The sequence below is a fragment of the Gorilla gorilla genome, chromosome X (assembly GCF_029281585.2).
Source record: "Gorilla gorilla gorilla isolate KB3781 chromosome X, NHGRI_mGorGor1-v2.1_pri, whole genome shotgun sequence".
Classification (NCBI taxonomy): domain Eukaryota; kingdom Metazoa; phylum Chordata; class Mammalia; order Primates; family Hominidae; genus Gorilla; species Gorilla gorilla.
This window is the reverse complement of record NC_073247.2, coordinates 95,215,114-95,241,925: the sequence shown is the minus strand read 5'-3', so window position 1 is coordinate 95,241,925 and position 26,812 is coordinate 95,215,114. Positions and strand designations below refer to the sequence as shown.

Genomic DNA, 26,812 nt, shown 5'->3' with positions numbered 1-26,812 from the left:
ATTACTTTATTCATATGGTAAGACATTTTTATTCTCAGAGTCTTTACAAAATTTTGATTATTAAGGGCTAGAGTGAAAGATTATATTGAAGCATTTCTGAGGAGGGAAGGCCTGGAAAGACATTTGGCATAGCCAGAGAGTGAATATGGAAAATGACAGGAGCATGATGGTCTTGAGTGGGGAGTTGGAAAAGAATGAAAGAGAAAGAAAGGAAGATAGTAAAAACAGACTTTTGAATACTATTTTAGCATGGCTTCTGTTTCTCCTAGACAATAGAGGGCATGATGATAGATCTGTTTGTCATGTTTCTATCTCTTCAAATAAACTGTGAGGATGGAGATTACCATTGTACTTCTAAAGCCTGTCCCAGTATCTGGTACATAGTAGACATTCAAGAAACATTTGTTGAATGGAAAAAAATGCAGGTATCTGGTCAAAATAGGTATAACTGCTGTTTTTGCATCTATTTCTACTTATATGTAAGTCAGTGGGGGCCATAGTCTTTTTTTTTTCTTTTTCTTTTTTTGAGATAGAATCTCACTCTGTCTCCCAGGCAGGAGTGCAGTGGTGCAATCTCAGCTCACTGCAACCTCCGGCTCCCAGGTTCAAGCGATTCTCCTACCTCAACCTCCTGAATAGTTGGGACTACAGGCACGTGCCACCACGCCTGGCTAATTTTTTTGTATTTTTAGTAGAGGCGGGGTTTCACCGTGTTAGCCAGGATGGTCTCGATCTCCTGACCTCGTGATTCACCCATCTCGGTCTCCCAAAGTGCTGGGATTACAGGTATGAGCCACTGTGCCTGGCCATAGTCTTAAACTGTTCCCACATTAGGCAAATTAAGCTAATAACACAACTTGTCCAAGCAATATCTAGTTTTAATGGTCTCTTTTCCATAGGTGATTTGAGAAGGAGCATGAACTGTCCAGTTCACCTCAGTCATTGCTCCTCCCTACTATCTAATGCCCAGTCTATGCCACTCCCTGAAATTACTTTTTCTGGCCTAAAGGCATTTGAAATTGTAAGCCTGTAAAATATACTTTTGTTCCCACCTCAGCTCTTTGCTCTAGAGTTGCTCTTATCTGTCTTGCCCCCTCTTCTGTCCATTCCCTCCATATCAATGTTCTCCTCTCATTTATTTAAAAAAAGTTATTTGATGACTTACTATGAACTAGATCCTGTGGTAAGTACTACTGTAATGAATAAAAGATACATTCTCTGTCCTGGGAGAGCTCACAGTATAGTTGGGGAGACTGACTAGTAAATAACCTCTTATGACACACTTTGATTAGAATTATGACTAGCATTCTATAAGAATGTATAGCTACTCATTAACTTTATCTGTTTCATTTTCCTGTTTAACTATTTCTTTTCTTTCCCCTTTTTTCTTTCTTATTTCTTTGGAAATAAGAACTATTCTGAACACTGGAATGAGATAAGTTGGGTCATAATTTCTGCTCATTCAGAATGAGAGAAAATAAACCATCTAGATATTTATTCATTCTTGCCAAATAACATAATGAAAAGCACCTAGAATTTGGAATATAACATAGGTATGAATTATTATTCTGTCAGTGAATAATTTATATAAATGACTAAAACTTTCTAAAACTCAGTTTTCTAATTTGTAAACTGAGGATAATGGAACCTGTCTTAGATTTGGATTGTTAAAGGATTCAACATGATATATGCAAAGCATGTTACACAGTGCCTAACACTTAGTAGGTAATCATTATTAATAGCTCTTGTTATTCATTCTTTCAGTATATTGAGTACTTATTTTATGTCAGGCATGTCTCTAGTTTCTGAGGAAATAATTCCCAGTCCCTGTCTTCAGAGATTAGAACTCTAGCAGTGACTGTATTCCAAGACAGATAACTGAAATCATTGTTTTAGCACTTGATCATAAGATGAAAATAATTATGTAAAAAATAGTAGATTGTATTTACTTTTTATAACTTACTAAATTTTGTAATGTTTGTGCTTTCCAATCAATAATTTCATGTAGAACCTTTAATTTTCTTAAATTGTAGATATAACACCAATAGATTTTGGAAATCCTTATCTTTTTAGGGTTTGATTATCATCATAGGTCCCAGGTCCTGGTACTTTCTAATTTTTAATTCATTACTTCCTTTCTAGATCCTCAAAACTTAGGATACCCTATTATGTGACCACACACACACACACACACACACATACACACACAGAGGGGTGATATACCTGTTTGTGGAGGTAGCACTTGATGTGGGGAATCATTGTAGTACTGTGGTGAAGAGTACAGATTCTAGAGCCAGATGTCTAACTTGAAAACTCACTCTAGTATTTATTAGTTATAAAATCTTATAAATTTAACACAACATCTCTGATCTAAATTTCCCCATCTGCAAAATGAGCAAGGAAATAATTTCCATATTTTAGAGTTATAATGAGGATTAAATTAGCTAATATATATAAAATACTTAGGATAATGGTGCATAACAAGTGCTATATAAGTGCTAGCTATTATTGTTGATTATGCCAGAAACATAAGGTAAGAGTGACTTCATTAAAACCACACCTTTCTGATAAATATCTGATATCAAAATGGAGAATATAAGAATCTTTGTTGCAATTACTCTTAATTGGAGGGCAGGTGGACTTGTGCGACAGGGGAAGAAAAAGGTTGGCATTCTTTTTTTCAGTGAGAACAATACTAAGGGTATATTTGATCCAGTAATGATGAGTAGATCCAATGAGGGAATGGGTCTTTCACTTGAGAAGGCAGGAGAGAGGAAGAATGCTTTACGTGATCGTCAAGCTTTGATAGGGTTTTATAGGGCTAGGGGAGCCAAGAGCAACTGCAACAAACCCAGAGATAAGTAGCCAAGATTAATTTTACCCTCTCCAAAATGTTTCTCAGAGGAACATAGAGGACTTTAGTATGAAAATGTTGTTATTTATTCATTCCACATACTGAGTATTGTTGTATTAGAATGAAGTGTCTATACTTGGAAGGACTTCAGAAAACCACTATGTGTTAAAATTAGGTCATTATGATAGTCATGGATTCATTTTTATTTTCTTTCCAAATTTAGTGGCTGCCTTCTCCAAATCTGTTGAAAATAGGAAAGAATAATTCATACAATTTTAAATCAACTTAGAATGTTACCTTTCAAATGAAATTATGTTTTAACCACTAGGTCTTTAATTGTGTTAGGTGTTCAGTCTTCAATTTTTTCACAACTGAAAGAGTACAGCAAAAAAAAAGATTCTCAAAATTATATAATTGTAAATGTGGGTGTCGTCAAATTGCTAACATATTTTTCATTAGCTTTACATTATACAGATCACTGTTCCAAATACCCTAAAATACCCCTTTATTCCTCTCTGGTAGAAGAAAGTACAATTACAATAAAAGTATCCAATTGTTTTTGCTAGGATTTTTAGTAATACTAGGAAATGTTAATAATTTTTACATTTAAAACAAAAAGCAGATTAATGTACTTATTTATTTATTTAGTTTGAGACAAAGTCTCACTCTGTGGCTCAGGCTGGAGTGCAGTGGGGCAATCTTGGCTCACTGCATTCTCAGCCTTCTGGGTTCAAGAGATTCTCGTGCCTAAGAATCTCGAGTAGCTGGTACTACAGGCATGCGTCATCACGCCTGGCTAATTTTTGTATTATTTGCAGAGATGGGGTTTTGCCATGTTGGCAAGGCTGGTCTCGAACTCCTGACTGCAGGTGATCCACCCGCCTTGGCCTCCCAAAGGATTAATGTATTTTAATCAAGGCTCATATGCCTGCAGCTAACATCTAGCAGTCTGTGTGATTTATACCAAGATACTTTAGCTTTTCTTATAGGAGACATTCTAAGTACAGTTAATTTGGATAAGCATAGTATATAAAAGGCAATTTTTCTTTCATTGTAATAAGGCCTAACAGTTGACCTAATGACAAGACCAAAACAATATGTTTTTATATAACATATAATTATGCTATGAAACTCTAGATACTTCAAGGTATTATCCAGGAAAATAATAATACATTTCAAATATAAAACAGATGTAAAAATAATAGTACGTGCATCATCATTGGCTACCTAAAAATAAAGTCACATCAATTATTGGTCTTTGGCTAGAAAGGTTAGAAAGGAGTCAGCTGATTTATAGTTATGGATTTATGGGGTTCAAATGCCCCTCATTTTTTTCCAAAGCATGAATGGTAAGTTATCACGCTAAGTATTAGACTTTTAAATTGAGTTTCTTAACAATTATTTAATAACTCCTGTTTCCACCATAATGAGTGGTTTAGGTTGACACCATTTTCTGTTTTTCTTGCAGTTATTGTCATGGGAACAAATTAATACATATTATGCCATTTTGTATTCTCATTAAAAATTTTGTCTTGCGAATGAAATTATTTTTACCCACTTCTTTCTTGTTGCAATGTTTATGACCAGAACAAGATACAACAGTTTTAATGCCCAGTGCAGTCTGTGAAAGACTATAAACATTTAATAGACTCATAAACATAGACTTTAACCTTTTCAATATTCTGCATTTTGATTGGCTGTTCATACTGCTTTATCTCTACAGGTTATTGAGAGTGTAAACAGGAAGGAATGGATAGTGAATCATATTGCACAAGCCCTGAAAAGGTCAAAGTTGTGCAGTTGCTTATTCTCTTACCTAGAATATTTAACAATTTCAAATATTCAATATATTTCAAATATTCTAAGAAAGGGAATAAGCAACTGCACAAGTTTCAGGGAAGCCTTCTTGGATTTAAGTTAGAAATAGGTATAGAAATAAGAAATATGAATCTTTTTTTATAAGTGATGGTGAACACAAAGGAGATAGGAATTTCTATGTTATTGTAGTGGAGTCACTTTTCACTTTTCTTCGTTAATGGGAATAAGACATAGTAGTTATTTATAAAGGTTAAGCTGGGATAAGAGTGTTACTTGCTTATGGTTTGGGTTGGAAAACCCATAGATATCCCTGTACACCAGCAATTTTCAATCTTGGTGTGACAACAAACTATTGTGTTTCAATATGTTGTGGGGTGCATCAAAAACAGTGTGTTGCTAATGGTAGTTGCAGTACCGAAGTGTGAGACTTATGTGCCTTGTTAAAAAATAAATAAAATCAGGCCGGGCACGGTGGCTCACACCTGTAATCCCAGCACTTTGGGAGGCTGAGGCGGGCGGATCACTTGAGGCCAGGATTTCAAGACCATCCTGGTTAATATGGAGAAAACCCATCTCTACTAAAAATACAAAAAAATAACCACATGTGGCAACGTGTGCCTGTGATCCCAGCTACCCAGGAGGCTTGAGTATGGGAGGTGGAGGTTGCAGTAAGCAGAGATCTCACCACTGCACTCCAGATTGGGTGACAGAGCAAGACTCTGTCTCCAAAGAAAAGGAAAAAAAAGTCAGAACAGATTCAAGGTTTTTCTTGATGATATAGCACTCGTAAGGTCCTACATTACAGTTAATTTCCAGGGAATTGTACATAATGCTGGGGGAAAAAAATGTATGTTGCTCATATAAGGGTCAATTGTCATGCCTGTTAAAATGGGGAAAAAAAGATGTTGTGAATCACTACAGTAGTCAATAATGAAGAGGAAACTTCCTCTCCACTCCGTTTAAATGAACTTCAACCATATTGCAATTTTCTGCGTAATACAGAACATAGAATAGGAGGAGAAACAAACAGAGCAATAAGAGCTAATATCAAGTGAGCACTTTATGTCAGGCACCAAGGTAAGCGTTTTGTGTGATTATATTATTACATTTTACAACAACCTTATTAGATAGGTGTAATTATTATTCCCATTTTATAGGCAGAAAGACTGAGATACAGATGTTAAAGGACTTGCTCATTCTCCCACAGCTAGATAGGCTGCAAACCTAGAATTCAAACTCAAATCGAAATCCAGACTATAAAAATAAATCCCCAAAAGCAATACCGATTTCAAAATTCTGGTATATGGTAAGTGCTCAATAAATGTTTGTTGAATTAATGAATGGTCCTGAAATTATTAAACTCATATTTCCACAAGGGATTCCATACCTAGTTTTTGAGGGGTTATTCCTCAGGTACTCATTTAATTGGGCTGCCATTCCCTGGGTTGGTATTGTGGCTGATATTGTAGGCAGTTACCTCAGCTAGGACAAGAAATCAATCAGGAAGCATTCCAGGTGTATGATCAGGATTTCTAGTGTCCCAGTGTGGGATTGAGGGCTCTGTAGGTGCCAGAGACAGGAGCTTATTGAAAGTTCAAGAAAAACTCAGAAGAGCCTGGTTTTATTCAGACACTGCTTCACCCAAAAGTTTCCCCCACAACAAAAAAAGAAAATCAAAAACAGAAAAATGAAAGGTCAACATTTATTGTCATGAAAATTACTGAATGTTAGATAAATAATTTGAGTTAGCGTTTATTTAATTGTTAAACCTGTGCTTTGAGGTTTTTAATTGAACATTTTTTAGAGATAATTGTAGATCTACAGAAAGTTTTAAGGCTAGTACAGAAACACCCACGTGCCCTTTACCTAGTATCTCCCAATAGTAACATATTGCAAAACTATAGTACAATATCACAACCAAAATATTGATGGACATAAATACATCTGGGTTAAGCCTGACAAACTCAAAATGCATTTGTTCAGTCTTTTAGGATCCTGTTGGAGCATTGCTCACTATTTCACTGATGCAACTCTACCTGAGTTCATTTCTGTTCCCTGAAGAGCATGACTGACACAGTAGCAGTCTGTCCTGAAAAGCTTAGTGAGGCAGACAGCGTTTTCATGAGATTGTCTACTGTATTTCTAGTCCTTTCCCCTAAGATAAGCATGCTCCTGTCTCTCATTACTCTGTGTTAAGAGTGCAAATGCAGGCCCATTCAGAATGATTTTCTTATTCCTCTCTGATTATGTCTTTTATCAGTGTTAGGGAACATATTTCACGCTGAGCATATTTTCCACAAAATAATTGGAAATTTTGAAATAGCGCTGCAAGCTTTGCTTTGTAGAATGCATTTCAAAAAGGGAAAAATACATAAAGAAAAGAAAACAAGCACATAATGCATTCCATGCTTAATGAGTTTTTGTTAGAGATTTAGGTTTCTTCAAGCTCTGAATATCATCCTAACAAGTCAACTAAATAGTCACACTTTAAACATCAATGCCTTTTCCCCATAGGTTGCTGAATTCATAGAAATGAATCCATACATTACTAGTCAATGGAGAAATGTACTACCAAAAATCTCAATGAGGCCGACTTTTAGCTGGGGACAATTTGGTTACAAAAAGCCGTTACCAATCTGGTGGATGTTTTTAGTTTCCTTCCTTGTTTTAAATCACAATACCCGTAATTTTTCAAACAGGGATTTCTAGTCTAGAAATGTACTTTTTCATGCTTCTCTTTGCCTATTGTTCTTACCATGTCATAAATCAGATGGAATGAAGTCCACAGTGGAGCAGAACCATCATACAGAACCTCCTTGCTTTGCAGTCTGATTCCTAGCACCTGCTGCTGAGTCTTTCCCTCCTCCTTAACTCAAGTACTAACTTAACTCGTGTAACTAGTTACAGAATTGTGAGACACACACAAAATCTCTAATTAGAAAAGGACTGAAAATTAGGGGAGGTGAATATTTCACATTGCTCAGGTTACCTGCCATTAATTCCCAGTTTTCCAAATGGGAAGCAGAGGAATAGAAAGTGACTTTTAGAAGCTTGCAATGTGTTTATTCTTCTACATTTTATCCCTTTAAAAACATTTTCTTAGAGGCCAGGCTCTGTAGTTTATTCCTATAATCCCAACACTTTGGGATGCAGAGATGAGAGGATCATTTGAGGCCTGTAGTCCCAGCTACTCAGGAGGCTAAAATGGGAAGAATCACTTGAGCCCCGGAGGTCTAGGGTGTAGTGATCCATGATCACCCCACTGCACTTCAGTCTGGACAACAAAGTTAGAGCTTGTCTCAAAACAAAAACATACCTTACAAAAGTCATTCAAGCTCAACAGAGCTAAATTCAGTTATAGGAATTTTCAAATTAACACTTTTATTGTCTAGACATATAAATCAACTAATAATTGCATCTACCTGGGTTTCAACAAGGATGCACAATATTATTAAAATAGCACAAAGAAATGCTATGTTTGGGTATGAATGTGTATTATAAAAAAAGGAACAATAAAAATAGAGAGTAGTGGTATCCACATTGATAATAGTACATATCTCTAGCACTCCTTTATTTAACAGTTAGTTATGTACATTGCTTATTCTTATCTTACCACAGGGATTGTTAGCCATTTGAAGCAAGCTCCTTGCCTTACTCCACATGCTTCACGTGCCACTTTAACAAAGCAGGCACTCAATAAATTTTTGTTGAATTGACTATTGTTGCCATTTTTATTCTGCAACTTATATATGAAGTCTGAACATATTTATTCAGCAGAACCTGCTGGGTTTTGAAATTCATATGTTTGCATGTGGGAAAGTAGAGAAAAGCTTTAAGCTATTATTTATGCTGCTCCATTCTTGTCACTTTTTAATTTGACACTGAACTTTGAGTGGGCGCTGCAAAATTCTGACAGCCAGAGGCATGAAACAGGGTTGGGACATGCAAAGAGTTTTAGAGCAACACATATATTCCAGCGAATATTCAATATCATCACAGCTAGGTTGATTCTTGATATGTTTTTCAAAACATTTTTTAAAATGGTTGCATACTATCGGGGGTAATGGTAATATAATTTAAACTTATTTTGCTATAGAGGAGTCACCATTTGTATCACATATCTCATTGTCATAGGTGTTAAAAATAAGCCAAAAGATAAGTTGGTCTCTATTAAACTCTTAAGAGTCTCTGACCTGAGAGTCCTGTTTTAACTTAATTTACTTAAAACTAATCACCCCCTCCCCCACAATCTGAACAGCTTGGTCATTTTTACAAAATACAGACTGAAATATAGATAGGTGGTAGCATACACACACACACACACGCAAATGAGAGTCTGTGATTTTCAAACTGGCTATTTTGTCATTACGTTTTTCACAAATGCTTACAACAATTTTAATTTACAATATCACATATCTTAAAGGCACAATTACCTTTGAGTATTGTTGGTCTTTCAGTTACCAAAATACTTGTTTTTCTCCAGAAGACTCAAAGACAACTTTAATCAATAATTTTCAAATGTTTTTGTGTTCACTTTATTTGCCTATTATCTCTTATATGATACGAGTTTAAAATGTTGGACTTGATTTGTTTGAGATGTGAGTACAAGCACTTTCATACTCTCACACAGCAATGAATGAGACCCATGGCATATACTGCTCTTTAGTTGTGCACAGGATGCCTATTGATATTAATGATCTTTTTGCCTGGTCTTAGTGTGATCATTTTGTGTGGCCTGAAGTGGTCATTTTGTTGTGCTTTGCATATTGATTGTTGCAAAGTATAGTGTGCACATCATTTCCAAATTGCCTAGGAATCTTTAGGGAGGAAAGACAGTATGTAAATTTAAAAGATTATTATTGCCTTTAACTTAAATTTTTCTATTGTGAGTTCTCAAAATCATGCATAAAGGAACAGAGTAATACAAAGTGCAAATAATTGTGCAGAGAAAGCTCTAGAAAATAAAAAGATTTCAAGTCAGCAATTTTGAAATTACTTGTTTAGACATAACTTTAATCCATTGAAAACAAAGCTAGTTAGTTTTCTAATTCAATCGAAAACATCATAGTAGGACATGCAGAAGCAGATCATTAAGGAGTAGAAGAGACTATAGGACTGTATTTTATCAGTTGATTTTCCACTGTAGATGAGAGGCTGGAGCTCTCAGTGTAGGCAGCAGATCCTTCGTATTGCAATCCTTTCTACACTAACTTCCTTTACCTGCCCTGAGGAGGCTTCTGGGGAGCATCTACAGAGCCAACATTGCCTACTTCTCCATGGACAGTGATGGGGGGAAGACTCAGGGCACATGAAATAACTATCTTAAAAATTACTTTGTTTTCACTTTTAGTATAAAATCTGGAGGAGTTAAAGTATGGTCACCCAGGAAATAACATGGAAAATGAAGGTGATTAATACAAGTATGTTTATCTAGAATTTCAAACACTCTTACTCCAGTGAAAGGCTCAGAATTCAGAATTTCAGGTTAAACACACTCAACTCCTCTCTTATGGTGAAAGAAATTCATTTGTAGAGAACTACTGTCCACTGGGGAGCAAGTCAAACCGTATTGCTTAAAAGTGGCTGCTGTACACTGTTCTGAACAGACGTAGTCCCTGATTATGCCAGTATAGTTCACAAATATGATTTTTTTTCTGCTTAATTTCTACACCACTAGAGGTTTGAGAGATACTTCTGTCTTTGATTCAGATCTTTTCTATATGCATGTATACATATGCTCTTGTGGTAATACATTTTATAGAAAAAATTACATTAATTAAACATGAATACTACCAGTACCATGACAGGTAGAGTATGAATAGCAAATCATGAAGAAAAATACTATTCCTCTGTGCAAGACATCCACTCAGATAGCCATTTCTGCAACTTGGAATTACATGCCATTTGAAGACCAACAAACTACTGCCGCTGGTCCATAGCCCTCTATTTTCTGTGCTTTAAAAATATGATGTCTAGCAGTGATCTTTGCAGGTGGTATGGGTATGTGTGTGGTTTTCTGTGCTCAGATTGCAAGAATTATGGTAGAGGAAAATCTCTTACCAAATGTAAATTATGTGTAAAAACCTCTTTTTAATATTGGTCTGCTGGTGGGGGGTTGCTAACATCCACTTTACAAGCTTTACACTATACATTTATAGCAGGCTTTTCCATGTCTGTGAAAAGGGGTCAGGGTAAGGGCTGGTCTCCAGTCTGGCCAAATGTGAGAGTTAATCAGCTACATTAGAATGGGATTCTACAGTATGTGAAAAATAACTAAGGAAGATGAGAAGTAATCAATATTAAAAATGTTTAGATGGTCCCCTTTCTCCCAAGAAGCAATGCTGATATAATAGAAATTGCTACAAAATGCCAACACAAACAGTAATTCTGTATGTATCAGAGTTGGAGAAAGAATCACTCAAACTAGGTTTGAGACATTACATAGATAAAACAGAGTTTGACAGAGAGATTTTTTTTCTCTTTTCAGTTGACTGCACCAGAATGGTGTGGACACAGCTTGACTAGGAAGACAGATGAAAAGACAAACTTAATAAATTGGTCAATGAGTTGATCTCTTCCTTTTTGGTCTTTGAGGGACAGTCTGCTTTCTGTTAAATCATAGTGTCTGTGTGCAAGTGCAGGGGTGGGGAGGTAGGGTTTGAGGGGAAGGAAAAGGAATGCATTTATGACTGTGGGTATGTGTCTACACAATATACTTGTATTAAATACTGTAGAATTTCAGCTGAAAGCAAGCTGTCCTGAGATTCCCTCCCTTCAAGGATGAGTGCACTTCATAATAAGGCCCTTTTGGTAGTTGAATAAACACCCGCCTTGGAAGCCATATAAGATGAACCTTATACCAAATCCTCCTGATAACAAATAGTGTTGTAAAGAGAATCCAGTCTTCTATCTAGTTAATTAAATAATGTGTGAAGTGTGAATAGGTGTAGTTCCATTCTCATGTTGATGAAAGAAAGCATAGTGAGGCAATGCATTTTTTACTGGAATGCACAAATGTTTAATTTTGTGGATTTGGTTTACAGGAACAGTAGTCTAGATTCTTGTTTCTACCCCTTCTTAGAGATTGCAGAAATTAACTAAATTTTGTTTTCAAGACTGTATTCTTTTAACTAATCCCCTAGTTTGGGAAATGCTGCACCAGCAGTGCTCTTAAGAAAAGATACTTTTATGTTAGAGAAAAGCCTTAATTGGTTTCAAATATATTTTATATTCACCGTTCTTAATGCTTTAAAAACCAATATCAGTAAGTGAATAAGCTGGGGGATTACTATTTTAAAACTGCTATCAGGGGCATGTATAAAGAATGTCTACTCTTTTATTTTACAGAATGGATGAGTGTGAGTGACATCAATTCTAATGGCACTGTGCTGCATTGTTACTTTTTATTCCTTTCAAGACTTTTTTTGAAAGGGTCACATGTTTGGATTTTTAAGTACTTAGTCACAGAAAAAATTTCCACAATTCTGAAGTTCCATATGTGTCTTTAACAATATCTGACAGGTGGGAAAATACGTTATTCTCTTTGGAAAACTGAACTGTTTAACCTGTAACCATTTTCTACTTCTCCATTCTCCTCTTTTTTCTCCTCCCCACTTCCCCCACCGCCAAAAATATTTTTTTAAATAAAACCAGAAATGTATATTTCTACTTTTAGCCTACAGACAATTAACACAACAGCAGCCTGATTTGGGAGCAAGAGAAATATGGGAATGCTAAATACTTCCAAGGGAATAGTCTTTGATTTTATTAAAGAGAAGCACATTTCCTGTACTAATTTAAGCACATTTCCCCTTACTCTTTTCTTTTAAAGGTAAGAAACAAATTTCCAGGGATAACATTCATTTTCTTATTTTATTGTCCAAAATATAAATGCTTGATTTTTGTAATCTATTTCCCTTTTGTTATGCATGCAGAGAGCCACAGCCATTTAGACAACCAAGGTATGTTTATATGCAAATATATATTTGATTTGCATATTTGACTTTGTTTACACATCTGTAACACCTGTATATTCACTCTTTTCACATCCTACCTCCCTCCACAACCTCTGCATTTTCTATTGTTCTGATCTGGTGAAGGAGAGGGAACTTTTTGCTTTTACCCATTAGATATGATTTACTGTTGTTGTTCTTTGGAACCTACCAATTCTTATTTCACGAGAAAGAGAGCTACTGTTGTGAAGGCCTGAGAAAAACTGAAGACAAAGCCACCTTTTTTTTTTTTTTTTTACAAAGGCCTTGGTTTGAAGCAGGATTAGCAGCAACTCAAGATAAAGGAAGCCCCAGGCAGAAACACCAACATCTCCCGATTTTTAGTGAAAATATTATGTTCATGTTGCAAAAATGTTGATCAGAAAAACCAATTAGGACTTGATTATATTTCAGGAGAAAGAAAAGGAGCAGTAAAGAAAACAAATCTGATAATACATATAAAAATATGAGTAATGTATATTAATAAAAGTACTGATGATAGTGATAAATGTGTATATATATTTTTGTATCTCCTAAAATATCTACATAGGGCTCCATTAAAGAGTTCAGGATACATTGAAAGTTGATATTTGTGCAGTTTTGTGAGAAAAGCTATAACTTTTTAACCAATTCTAATTTTTATAGGATATTGAAAGAGAAGCAAGTTAGTCGGTATGAACTGAAAGAGAACCAAGAGGCTTAAAACTTTGGGTTTTGTGCTTGTACATATACCTGTATAGAATAAATATTATTTATAAAGAGTGATATGCCCATGACTATACACACAGCATGTGGTGTATTTCATACACAACAATCATGTGTGTGATGCACCATGGAGCTGTAAATTATTAGGCACTTTGAAAAATACAAGACATCATATGCTGTAATCATTACCTATTCAAATGATTAAATCATTTTGGGTCGTCTAACAAAAACACCTACTTCAGACTATGAATTGAGGGGGGTTTACTGCTGGGAAATTATCATTAAATGTCCTGTTCATTGCTTCATATGCATCTACCAAAAAAAGTTGAATAAGGCATGCCTGTACATACAAAACCTTAAAACAGAACTGGTTCAGGTTTGGTAATTTACTCCTCAACTATCACTAAAGGTAACAGTCACTTATTTTATGGAGGGTCTTGTGAAATAAAATAAAACAAATGAAATTGTGTATGGGAGTGGGAAGAAGAGTGTAATCAAACTCCCACCCCCAAAATATCTCCTTGTATTATGTTTTCCTTCCCCCCGTACTCAGATAGGAATGGACAGAGTTCAGCATTGTTGGGATAAACAGTTTACCTGTGTTTCTGGGCCTAGGAAGAGCCTTAAGAGGGAGAGTGCTTCTCCTTACCTATTATCGTCCTCCCATCCCTCCTCAGGGGAATGAGGGATCAGGTACCAAAAGGGAACCTAACAGAATGGAGAGGAAGAAGAAGGATGGGTGCAGTGAGGCGAAATGACAGCCTTATAGAAGATCTGAGCTCAGTTTCAGGAGAGGCAGGTTTGGAGAAAGGTCTATCTGCTGGCAGAGAGAGAGAGAAAGCGAGAGCGAGCGAGCGACAGAGAGAGAGAGAGAAACTCCCTTTTTGGAGAACATTAGTAAGGTTGCACCTCCTAAAATAAAACCCACCTCGAGCCTTCCCTATGCGGGTTCCCACAATTTGTGCTGTGCTTTGCGTGAGTGTGGGCTCCAGAATAGGCTGTGCCGTGTGCGCCAGTGTATTTCAGAGCTGAGCTGAAAGGCCGAAAGTCAGAGGAAGGGAATCAAGAGTCAAAACAATGACTAATGATTTATAAGCTGAAGCAAAGCAGAAGTGCTGTTCACCCGGAATGTGCCTCTGTTTAAACGCTCCACCTCACACAGCACACAATAAGGCCAGGAGAAGATAACTTTTTTTTTGGAAAAATGTTTTATTTAAACCTTTTTAATCTTTTACAACAATAAAATATTGCGTCAATATAAACCCCTTGACTAAAACTTCACATTAAACATTACAGCGAATTGTTTTCTTTTTGACATCCAACTTATCTGTGAAAGAATTTCCTTTTAAACACAATGCAGAATTTATTGAAAATAAATAATTGTTGGCAACTGCAATAGGCAATTTGAATAAAATAGTTGAAAAAGCAACTCTTAATGAAAATAGCGTTTATTATACATCAGTTACTAAATGAATAAACTAAATGATCTTTCTTTAAATTAATAACTTCAAAAACGTTTAATATACAAAACTGTACAGTTATAAAGTCGGCAGAAATATTTGGGTTAACTCAGGTTCGAACCATAGCAATTAACTGCAAAGAAAAAAATCGAAACAAACAAAAAACTCCCAACAGTTGTAAAACATGAACTCAGTGTGGGGGAAAAAAAAATAAAATCCCAGAACTAAAACCTAACTACCAACAGAATGCAGAGACTTGACAAAAAAGTAGAAGGGTCCGGGATTTGAATTAACACATGCTCTTCGACCTGCAGCTGAGGGAGACACAGTGTGGTGGACCAGAGGCCTGGCAACTCATACTAACGCATCCTCGACAACGGGGCCGGGCTTTCTGGTCCTTAGGTAGTTTGAAGCTTTGTCTACAGCAGCTGCGCCTAAAGGCCGGACTAGGCGGCCAGCAGTGGCGTGCAGCGCCCCCAGCCAGGTCTGGCCGGCGGCGGCTGGGTGTTGGGTGCTTGGCCGGCCTCACACGTGTGTGCTCCTTGGGAATGAGGTTCGCCTGTGGACCTGGTGTGTGGATACTAGCTAGCAATAAAGCCACAGCAACTGCATATTTTTGGGATCTCTACACAGCCTAGCCAGGTTTTTTTTTTGTACTTTTTGTTTTTGTACATGGTAACACGATACACACAGCTATCTACATACACACGTTTGCACGCGCACGCACACACACACGCACAGAGACACATACACACAGAGATTTAAAAATATATATATATTTATATTTTAAAAAGCAGGAACCCAGCCTCCCGCGCGCTCGCTAGCTCGCTGGATCGTCGCTGTGGGCTTCCACCAGCTGTGCTTATCAGAAACGCCGAGACAGCTCCCCACGAGCCCACGCACAGACAGCGGTATATACATGGGGGGAGAGGTGGTACGCGGATGGACCAGAATCCCTGTGACCTTTGCCAATCATTTCATTGCCGTTCTGCACTGAGCAGAGAATGCCTATTCCCCACTCCCTCGCCACCCCTCCCCAAGGGTTTCTTACTCAGAGGGGGCGGTGAACTGGAGGTGAACCGAAATGGGAGGCGCTGGCCCAGTCGCCAGCGTCTCCGGGTCGTGATCTCCAGTGAAAGTAATCGCGTGTGAAGGCAAAGTCTTTCCTCTAGGAGGGCCGAAGTGAGGTCGCGCGGAAGGTCGCCCTAGCGAGGCTGGGGGCCTGGATTTCTGCGCGCAGGAATCCTGGAGTCCGGTGAGTGCGGAGCCCTCCCAGACTGTCAGGCCACCTCTTTGGCCCAGCGTTGCCGCCGAATCCTTCTCAGATACCTGGATCTATGCTGCGGTAGCCTGCGCGGGCTCCACACTTCCAGGAGGGAGGGCAGAAAGCTGCGAAATCGCCGCTGCTACTTCGCACTAGTTTGCAAACCTAATAGGCTTCCCTGTTCTGCCCTTCCTAGGCACTCCACCCCGGAAAAAATATATAACCAATATCATCATCAATAACTCTCTTCGTTGTATCCTCTCCTCCTCATACAGATTTGGGAAGGGGGGGGGGGTGGTGAGTAGATAGGCATCTCTCTCCCCGCCTATTCCCATTCATCTCCTCCCTTTTCTAAGCAATTAAAAAGCCATCAGCTCAACGAAGTAGTAATAATAATAGCAATAATAACATGGAGTGGTCGATTAGATACAAATTATCTCACAAATATTGTGTACAGATTGTAGTAAAACACCGCAGACATTTAGAAACGCTATAGAAGTTTTTAAAAATGCAAAACTAGTCTATTGTAAAACAAATTTCACCTGAAATACAGCTGCTATAACCAAGGCGCTGAAAGGTTATTCAGAGGCACACATCTGTCTTCCCAATCCCTCCCCCGCCCCACCCCGCCCCCACCTTATCCCACTCCTTGTTCTTCCTAGAGAGGAGCGACCAAACAAACCTTACTCTGAGTAAACAATATGTATTGATCAGCAGAAAAGGCTAAAGGGAACTGTTGCCCGGGGAGCCAGGAATATGAGATCCCAGCTTGGACTGCTTAATATAACTGTGTATCAGCATTGAGAAGCCTGAATGAGAGAGTATGTGTTTCCTTTGTCAACAGAAGTTAGAACCTCTTATGAAAAGGAAAGGAAAGGGAAAAAAAGGAAAGGAAAGGAAAGGAAAGCAAAAGAAAAGAAAGGAAAGGAAAGGAAGAGATGGAAGGGAAGGGAAGGGAAGGGGAAAGGAAAGAAAATGAAAGGAAAGGAAAGGGAAAAAGAAGGGAAAGAAAAAGGGGAAAGGAAAGAAAAAGGAAAGGAGGGAAAAGAGAGAGAGAGAGTACGAGAGAGCGAGCGAACGAGAGAGAGAGAGAAATAATAAAGAATACTAGAATGAAAGGAAGAGAGTGAGAGAAAGAGAAATCCGCGCTGCTCCCAGTGCGGCCGGCCGCCTCCTCGCTTCCTCCAGTCAGAGATCGTGGCAAGATGTGTCTGTTTTCACGGTGTGCGAATAAACCTCATGCGGCTGCTGATCCCCTGGCGGAGTCATTCTTTTCTCTTTTTGTCTTCGATTACAGAACCAGACACGCACCACTTCTTTCTCCAACTGGAGGCTGTCTGCCAGCGAGGATATCTCCTGCGCGGCAGGCTTGGGACACTTGAGGAAATGCGTCTCCAGTACGCCCTTGACACTCACCTCGATGGAGGTCCGCTTCTTGCGCTTGCGGCCCTGTGCAGCGATCTTGTCAATGCTGGTCGGGCTCCCTGTGGACGAATCCGCCTCCTCCAGCCACTTGTTCAGCAGGGGCTTCAGCTTGCACATATTTTTGAAGCTCAGCTGCAAGGCCTCGAACCTGCAGATGGTGGTCTGCGAGAACACGTTACCATACAGTGTGCCCAGCGCCAACCCCACGTCGGCCTGCGTGAAGCCCAACTTGATTCTTCTTTGTTTGAATTGTTTGGCGAACTGTTCCAACTCATCAGAGGTTGGCGTCTCCTCGTCGGAGTGATCCTGGCAATGGTGCGAGCCCAGTTCGCCGTGATCCGGGGGCTCTCGGAGCACCGGGTGCAGGCTCTGTGCAGAGGCGGCAGCTGGAGGTGGGGTGAGTCCCCCGTGTTCCAGCATGCCGCTCACGGTGAAGCCAGGCTGCGAGTACACGTTGAGGGGTTGGCCGCTTGACGTGATAGACGGGTTCGGTGCCGGGCTGGCCCCCCAGGCGTTGGGGTGGTTAGTGTGCGGTGAGTGGTGGGCTACGTGTGGCGAGCGGTGATGGATGATCGCACCCAGTTGCAGGTCTTCGCGCCCGGGCTTCACGTCCTGCTGGTCCAGGGGGCTGGTGGCCAGTGTGGAGGACCATGGGCCCCCGTCGCTCAGACTGGTCACCCAGTGATGCCCGAGGGGATGCCCATTGCTGGGAACTCCCTGCAAGTAATCACTTTGGAGAAGTTTCTGAGGGTTACGGAAAGGACTCCCCTGCTGCATGCCCGCAGAGTCCGCATGGACTAGGGAGGTGGAACTGAGAATGCTGTAGGGATTCGAGGCAGCTGTGGCCATGGTCGGTGAGGATCCCCTACTAGTTATAATGTGGCAAAGGGAGCAGCTTCAGCCTTTGACATCTACGGTGCGGGGAGCCAAAGACGCTAGCACGGGTTACCGGCACCCACCACGGCCAATCGCAGCGCGTCTCTGCCTGGCCAGGAGTAAGCCCGGCCAATAGCTGTGCGGGAGGTCGGGCTCGCTTTCCAAATTAGGCTGGTGAAGCTCCGGAGTTTCAATGAGACCCAAGCAGGAAGTGAATCAATCTTTCAGCTCCATTGGCTGCCTAGCGCAGAGTGGCGGCCGTACATTTGATTACCCCCCCACCACCCCGGGGTTTATGTTGATGGGGAAAAGATGTGAGGGATGTGTTGTTGGGGGGCAGTCAGAGAGTGAGGTGGAAAATTAAGGTTGTAGAACTCCTTTTTGATTATTTAGATTAATCTAAATAAAGAAAAAGTAAAACAAGTTTAAATGTCATTTTGATCTCAGTGAATAGGGATTTTTCAGACTCACTCGGCTGTCTGGGCGGGCTAGTTGTGTGCCTAGGACTGCAAAACAAAACGTCGCTACAAACTTTGAGCAAAGTAACGTCTTCGATTGGACCCTAAACCAATAAAGTTGAAACCAATGATTCCAATAAGAACATTTCAGTTTATTTCATTGTATTAAGAACCTCGATATCAAGGTCTGAAAGCTTCTAAAAGATATCCTGTTCTTTCAATTTTTCTGAAAATTTTTTTAGGTCACGAAGAACTGAATTATTCTGGGAAAGTAAAATCTAATGTGATACTGACAATATTCAGTTATTTCGAAATTTGCTTCCCAATCTAGCTGGTCAATTGGAAACCTTGCTTTCTCACTGCTCCATATCAGTTCCCATCACAGATCCCACAACTTCTGTCAAAGGTTCTGCTTGCTGAAGCGGGCAGCCCTCACACTCACCCAAAACACTCTGCAGACCCACTACAAATAGGTATACAGGAAAACGTTCGTGACCCCGCGCCCCGATGCTATCCCCTAGGAAAATTGTTTTTAAACTTCACCGCTCCCCCACCCTCCTCACCCGCCCTGCATTTAATGTGCCCAGGAAACTCAGAGAGAGAGAAATGGCGGGATGTTTGGCATCAAGTACCGCCCCCACTTCCCCAGTCCCCATCAAGCTTGAATTTGCTTTCAGCTTGAAAAGACAGGACTGCTTTTACATTTTGGATAGAATAAAAGAGGTGAAACACTTGTGCTCCTTCTAAGCTTTTATAAGTTAGGAAAGGACAAGTCCGTGTTCTCCACAGCCCGGCGCAAAGGCAGTGCTTGGAAGCAGAGTGGGGAGAGAGGCAAAGATTTTTTTTAAGATTTGTTCTAGCTGAGAAAAGGCAACACCAGATACCCAACATGGTCTTTGAAGTTAAAAAAATGACCTTTCATTGAATAATTTTGGAGGTAACCTAGCTGCCTAATTATATTTGCACTTACAGAAGACGGCATCAGAGTTCCCTTATTGGTTTGAAATTCCATTAAATATATTGCAAGAGCGCCTAGGTTAAGCTTGATTTAAATTTGCATACATTTTCATATATTTAGCAGAAATAAAAGAAGGCTTGCTGCTACCAGAAAGTCATTAAGGCATTAGTTTCTCTAAGAAGACAGATCTGAAGAATGTGCAAGAAAATGAGAAAAAAATAAAAACAAGGTGAGCTTATTCTGCCATTCCTTTATATAGCTAAAGAGCATCTATTTCCTGTGAAATGAGTAATTTCTTATGAGAGCTCAGAGCAATAGGAGCTGATATTGGTAAGTGTAAACGTGTTTATTAGGCATGAAAACCTGGCATCTGATTCAGATCTATTTCTTTTTTTCACTCTTTTTTTTTAAGGTAAACACTTAGTAATTATTGGCAGAGAGGATCATTTGCCATCTCACCCCCTCTTCCTGCTCTCTCATTGAAACTGTAGCTTCATTTGCCCACGTCCTATTGTAGAGGCTTATCTGCTTTTAGAAATTGAGTTTTCCTTTCTCTCTCTCTCTTTCTCTCTCTCCCGCCCCCCCCCAACTCCCCATCTTTTCTGCTAAGGAACTCATTTCTTTACTGCTAACTGTTTGCATCTTCCTTTGCAAGAATGCAATCTCATTTGTGCCTGAAATTCCGCTTCTGGAAGAAACAAGAACTTGTCAAAATCAAACAAAAGTAAAGTTTTTAGGTGCTCTGTTAAGCTGGCCTTTGGAAGATCCATTTGTGAGTCTGTGTCGGCTCAATTTAGAGGTCAGAGGGAAACGCGTTGAAGAAACCTTACGTGTAAAACGATCATGATCATTGCCATGCTGTTTTTGTTGTTGTAGGTTCCCCACCCCCACCTTGCAGCTGCCTTTGGGCGAGAGTTGCTAATCTTAGGCCATTCAGGGGGTTAAGGTAATTATCAAATGATAAGGCTTTTGCATCAAGAAGGGGATCTTTTTTCAATCTTGACTTGCCTGAGTTCTTACAATCAACCTTCCTCTTGCCCATGGCCTCTGCTCCTGGTACCCTATTTTGCCAGCCGCATCAAGTGGTTCAGACCATTTGCCAGAGGCTTGGAGGGGGAGAGGTAAGGAGGGAGATCTGATCCCAGGGACAGGTTTTTTACACCCTTACTTTGCAGTTTTTTAATGTAAAAACTCTCTTTTTAATGGAAATAATAGCTTTCGTCAGGAGCACAAACTGTCGTTATCGCCTTTATTTTTCTTTTCTCTCTTCTCTTTCTCTTTCTCTTTCTTTCTTTCTTTCTTTCTTTCCATCTTTCTTCCTTTCTTTCTCTTTCCTTCTTTCTTTTATTAAAAAAAATGTTTCCACGAATATAGATACTGCCTATTGAATTCAGGTCCAATCACATCCTCTAGTAACTGTGATAGAATCTTCTCTTGCATGTAAGGTGTTTTGTTTTTTGAATAAAATATCTGCATATAGTCAAATCTTCTTGCTGTTCTAACTAATCTGCTGGAGAGGTTTCCTTCGCCCTCTCCTGTCAGTTTAACTTCCCAAGTGTAACAGATGCCGCTCTCAAGCGCTCCTTTCTGCAGCTTCTCTTTATTCAGCTTCACATATTTCTCCCCATGATCTGGGTTTCCATAGAGAGAGGAATAAAAGGGGGGACCATGGTCACAAATCCCCTGCCCCATGCAAAATAAAAGAGCCACATTCAATAGACGACCCGTCTGGACATGGGAGAAAAATAAGTTGATACGAAGCTACTGTTGCAAAGAGCTGGTAACTAATTTTTCATAGACTGCATTTTGCCTTAAACTCGAAGTTACCACTGGCAAGCTTGCTCTCTCATGCAGCTGGGCTACATACACACTTGATGTGCTCCACATCCTGATCTTGAAGCCCAAACCCGGTCCTCAGCTCTGCTTCTCCCCACCCCCTCTAGAGCTTTGGTTTGAATAATATAACAATAGCTGTGGAACCTACCGGGTAGGGGCAGTTAAAAGTCGCCCTAGAGAGGAGCCCAGCTTTGAAGTAGACAAACTGTAATTGTAGCGAATCCCCACCTATCTTCAGCAAAGCAGCACAGGTTTCAATTCCTGTGCCAGGCAAGAACCTGGCACAATTTTTATTCCTTGTTAAGTTGCCCTCACACTCCAATTACACACCCCACCTTACCCTTTCCCCTTGCTTTGTTTCTAAGAGGGCAATTCAGATCATTTTTAAAAGAAAGTCAGATTGGCTTTATTTATATATGTTCATTTATTTGTAACTTCAGAGTTTGCAGTGGATTTCCTTCCTCACAAGATTTAGGGATACCAGCTCCTGAACGTCTTCACAGATACCCACTCCCCTTTCTTTCTAAGCAAGGAAAGATTCACAAAAGAAATTAAGCAGATTAATGTGGTTCAGGTTGTGTTCCTGTGGAAACATCTGAGCACGGCCGCAGCTGGGTAGCCTGCGTCCTGGCTCCTTTGGAAAGTACCCCAGCCATGGGGATTGTGTCTCTTGCAGATTTCATATGTGAGTGTAGATTATGAAGCATTCTCATTATGTGTACAAATTGAGGGTGGGGAGAGGAAGGTGGTTTGAGGCTGAAGCTGGCAGGGGGTCAGGACAGGGAGTAGCGGTGGGGGGTTGAGGGGGTTCAGGAAATAAGTTCAAAAGGCCAGATTTGATTGTGTGCAATATAGCATGAAGCTCCAAATGGCAGGACATGGAACATAGGCATTATCTCAAGATGAAAACTTCACCTTCAACCCAAGTTCACTTTGGAAACAGAACAAGTTAGATTGAGCTTGGTAGGGACAAATGTACATTTTCTTTTTAACACCAGGAGCTCATAAGGGAAGGAAACAATTGAACAGACTTCTCAAAGCAGCAGGGAAAAAAAGCTGTTTTCCTGGTTTCTGCATATTGATCTCATAAGACTGTTCTCGGTGTGAGACTCAGCTGTCCTTCAGAGCACTAGCCCACTGCAGCTCCTCTTATAGTCGCCTTCTTTCTTCTTCTCCTTTTTTCTTCTTCAAAAGCTGTATGGGATGGGAGGGAGGTAAGGGGCTCCTAATATTCTGGGGAAAATTTTTAAAAAAGAATTTAGATGACATTAGGAGACATTGCCAATACTGATGGTAGGACATGGCAAAATAGTTCATAGGCATGAACTAATTGAGCTCAAGCTCAATTAGTTCATTTTTTTTTCAGGTCTCTATTGGCTTTCCTGAACGTAAGAAAAAGAATCTTCAGAGAAAAAGGAAAGAGGAAGAGGGGAGGGGGTGAGTACACACAGTGAATGCTGCAGCAGAAACAGGGAAACTTAAAATACTCCTCATGTAAAATCTAATACAAATACCCCAATCTGTGAGAACCACTAGTCATTTGCTAGCAAAATTGAATGCTGGGGAGAAGTGCTGAGGCATTGTGTGGCAGGGGCCTCTGACAGGATGGTTAGAGGACAGGCTGGGACAATAGAGACCCTCACTACCAAGGGAAAGGATGCTTACTCCTATAACTGCGTTGGCCAGGTCGTGTCCGCCCAGTCTCAGTTTCTCTTTAGGGATCACATTTTTGCCGTTGCAATGTCGGTGGGTGAACCCTAATTTTACAGTATCCCAGAGAAAAGAGCTTTACAGAGACAGAGCTATTGTGTCATACTCAGCATAGCTATCATTTTCCTGGCACCAGGATTTGGGGTGTTTAGGAATCATTGAACAGTTTTGCACTGCAGACCAAGCCTAGAGTCGAGGAACCCAGCGGACGGTTTTACAAAATATATAACACACGTGGAATTACACTTTCATCAAAAAAAAAAAAAAAGCCGCAGAATGCTTCCAAATTTAAAATGCAATGGTACTTTTGATTTTCATTTTAATTATTTTTTTGAAAGTAAGAAGTGGTAGAGGTATTTAAAAACGAAAAAAAAATAGTCATAGCTGCGCGATTGATCAGAGGGCGGGTAGAAATCTCTTACTTTAAACCCTGCGCGCATCGGTATTCCAGTCATCAATAAGTCTTCTGGCTGAACATTAGACGCTTTTCTTAAGTCACTATAGTAGTTAATAGAGCCTCCCCAAATTGCAAATTACTTCCTTCTTCATGGATGGATTAAGGTTTTAATGTGCAAAATTGTAAGAATGCTTAGGCTTCATTCCTAACTGAGGTCCTGTGTTCCCTGCCACCCTGTCTCCCCGCCCCTTAGTAAATGGTATTTATTTGTCTGAAATGGCGTGCGTTCCACGTCCCTGTGTGGTTATGGAACTACAGGAAGCTTGATTATAGATTGATTATGGGATCCTTCTGGAAATGACTTTTAGTAAGTAATCTGCTCAGTGTCTGGGGCTCACATTACCATTTCAGGGCCCCACAAAGAACAAGAATGTAAGTTTATCACTTTGAAAATGAGCAACCGACCAGATTTAACCTGCTGTCATTTTTCAGAAATTTCAATTACTATTATCATTATTTTCCAGGAGGAAAGAGTAGAGAAGGGGCTGCTGATGATTATGAAAATAATGTGTAGTGTGTGTGTATGTGTGTGTATGTATAGGGGGATTGTGGCCCCCCACCCAACAAAATGTATACACACACACACACACACACACACACACAGAGAGAGAGAGAGAGAGAGAGAGAGAGAGAGAGTTTGGGGAAAAGTCCAATTTGCAAGGACATTTGGGGAACGCATTTTTAACAAGAATATTAATGCTTCCTCTGTTGTGATTGCTGTTGTGTTAGTTCTTCTGGGGGAGGGGTGTGAGTTTCCTGAGTGGTCTTAAAATTTCCCTTTTCTGTAACTTTTCTTTGGACCGACATCTCTTGCACTTTGCCTCACTATGGATTTGAGGAATCGATTTAGCTCCCCTGCCCCGAGAAGTGTTCCCTTCGGTCAGGTATTCCGGTTTCCAGCTGCCTGTGAATACATCAGTCAGGCCATCGTGGGTGTTGTGCGTGCACGCACACATTTAGTATTCAATAACTTTTTGGAGTCTCTTTTCCAAGTACAAGAGCTCAGGTAGACAGCAGAACCTAGCCCCTGACCAGTGCTTTGCCCTTGGTGATTCTGCTCCCGGCTCAGGTGGTTGTGATTCCCCCAGCCAGCTCGCTCCCATTCTGGTGTTGCCGCTAACCCAAGTCAGCTAGCTCCATTCTGCCGAGACGCAAAGCCATAAAGAATCAAGGAGCTTCCCCAAAACATCAGACAAGGCATCGGCAGGAGGGGGCGCGATTTGGGCAGCAATAGGATCCCTCGCCTTCTGGAGAGCTTGGCTAAAATGTTCAGATGTTTCGGAACGGTGGACCTGACCTTAGCCTCCTGGACATACACTGAATAGAGGTGTTGTGGTGGGGGTCGGGAGCATTCTACTGAGATATATTGTTTTAAGATAACTCCGCGGGTGGCAATTCTTTAGGCCAAATGGATTCTATTGCGACACAGGGCAGCTGGCTAGAGGGGCTTATTTTGACAGCCTTCAGGACTTCATTGCCCCCTAAACCTCCCCAGCCTCTCTTCTATTTGAAGCAGGATCTGAAGGATGGTGGCAAGGTCACTTTCCCTCTGTTGGAGTCGGAGGGAGGGGGCAGGGATCTAGAAGCAAGACACCAAAGTGTCTGTATTAGCCTAGAGCTCCCGGCCCCCCAACCCGACAATAGTGGCCACCTGCTGTTCTTTTGGAGAGCCCTGGGCCTTTTCGGCCTGGCCAAAGGAATATCCTAGTCCCTGGGCAGCCTCTGCTGCTCCGCCAGGCGAGCCCCTCCTAGGTCGAAGGTTCTTTTTGCCCCTTGAACACTACTAAGCCAGTTGTCCTGCTCTCTAAACCTGCACCTATGTAAAGGGCTCAAGGTAGTGCTTTCTCAGGAGACAAGGCCCATCTCCTTCCCCAACAAATGATGTGTGTCACCACAGCTCTGCCACAGTGACACCCCCCCTCGGGGGATATGCTCGAGGACTAGCACCCCTATTATTCCCCTGGTGTGTTAAAGTGACAGTTGCCCTAAAATATTTTGTTCCGGCAATAAGGTGTTAACTTAGATAACATTAAGGGAGGAATTTAAATCTGCCTATTCCTCTTCAAAAATAAGAAGTTTCATGTTTTCAACAATTGAAGGGGCAAGAAAACCTTAGGCTTCTAAGGAAAGACATTTAGGGCAATCTAAATATCAATACTCAGATGTCTTTGGTACATCCTAAATATTTCTTTTAACTTATTCAAATAATAGTGAGAATGAGGCTTTTGCTTTTCCTCACCTATCCTCTGCTTAGTATTTCTACTTTTGGGGAGAGATTGGAATTCTTGTTTGCCAATAAACAATAGTTCAATCACATCTGCTCTCATCTTAACCTTTAAATACAAAATTATTTTTCCAGGTGCTTGATGTAAACATTAGGTATGTTACCACCTCTCTTAAACAAATGGATAACTCACATGTTTGCGCATGTGGTGAGGGGCAGTGGGTGTGAATTTACAGGGTTGGACCTTTGCATATTGGAGAACAAACCTATTTGAATATAAATTGCATTCAATAATGATCTCAACTCTTGAGTGTGGATCTCAGCTCAGCTAAGCAGAATCTTAGAGTTGTGGAGGATTGGTTTTCTTTTAACAGCTAGTTGACAGTTTTGTAAAGAACCGAGATTGTCCTATACAGACACCCACATTAGTGATGGAAAGATGCATTTGAGTCCCCCCTACTTTTATTCATCCCTTGGAGTAGAAGAATTGCATTTTCAAACATATTCTGTATGTTTTCAGTAGCATCAAGGGGTCTTAGAAATTTTTTTACAGAGGAGGAAATTAAGTTACAACATGCAAACAGAAACACTTTGGGAAACATAGAATATGTTTGTTTTCCTAAAATTTACTACAAATGGAAAAAAAAGTCAAGCTTTCTTAAAACAGTTTTGTGAGATGATAACTTGCGTTATAAATATATTTACACTTCTCATTTTAAGTCATTAGAATAAGTCTCATCCCACACAATTGAATTTTAAATTCTATTTAATATTCC

The 26,812-nt window shown here is 40.1% G+C and overlaps 1 protein-coding gene across 1 annotated transcript; it reads right to left on the bottom strand.

Moving 5' to 3' along the window:
* Nucleotides 1–14,557: 14,557 nt before the first annotated feature.
* POU3F4 (POU class 3 homeobox 4) lies at nucleotides 14,558–18,415 on the bottom strand. The gene has a single exon (XM_004064453.5). It carries the CDS (start codon nucleotides 18,364–18,366, stop codon nucleotides 17,281–17,283), a length of 1,086 nt encoding a protein of 361 aa, XP_004064501.1. The 5' UTR covers nucleotides 18,367–18,415; the 3' UTR covers nucleotides 14,558–17,280.
* Nucleotides 18,416–26,812: the final 8,397 nt, after the last annotated feature.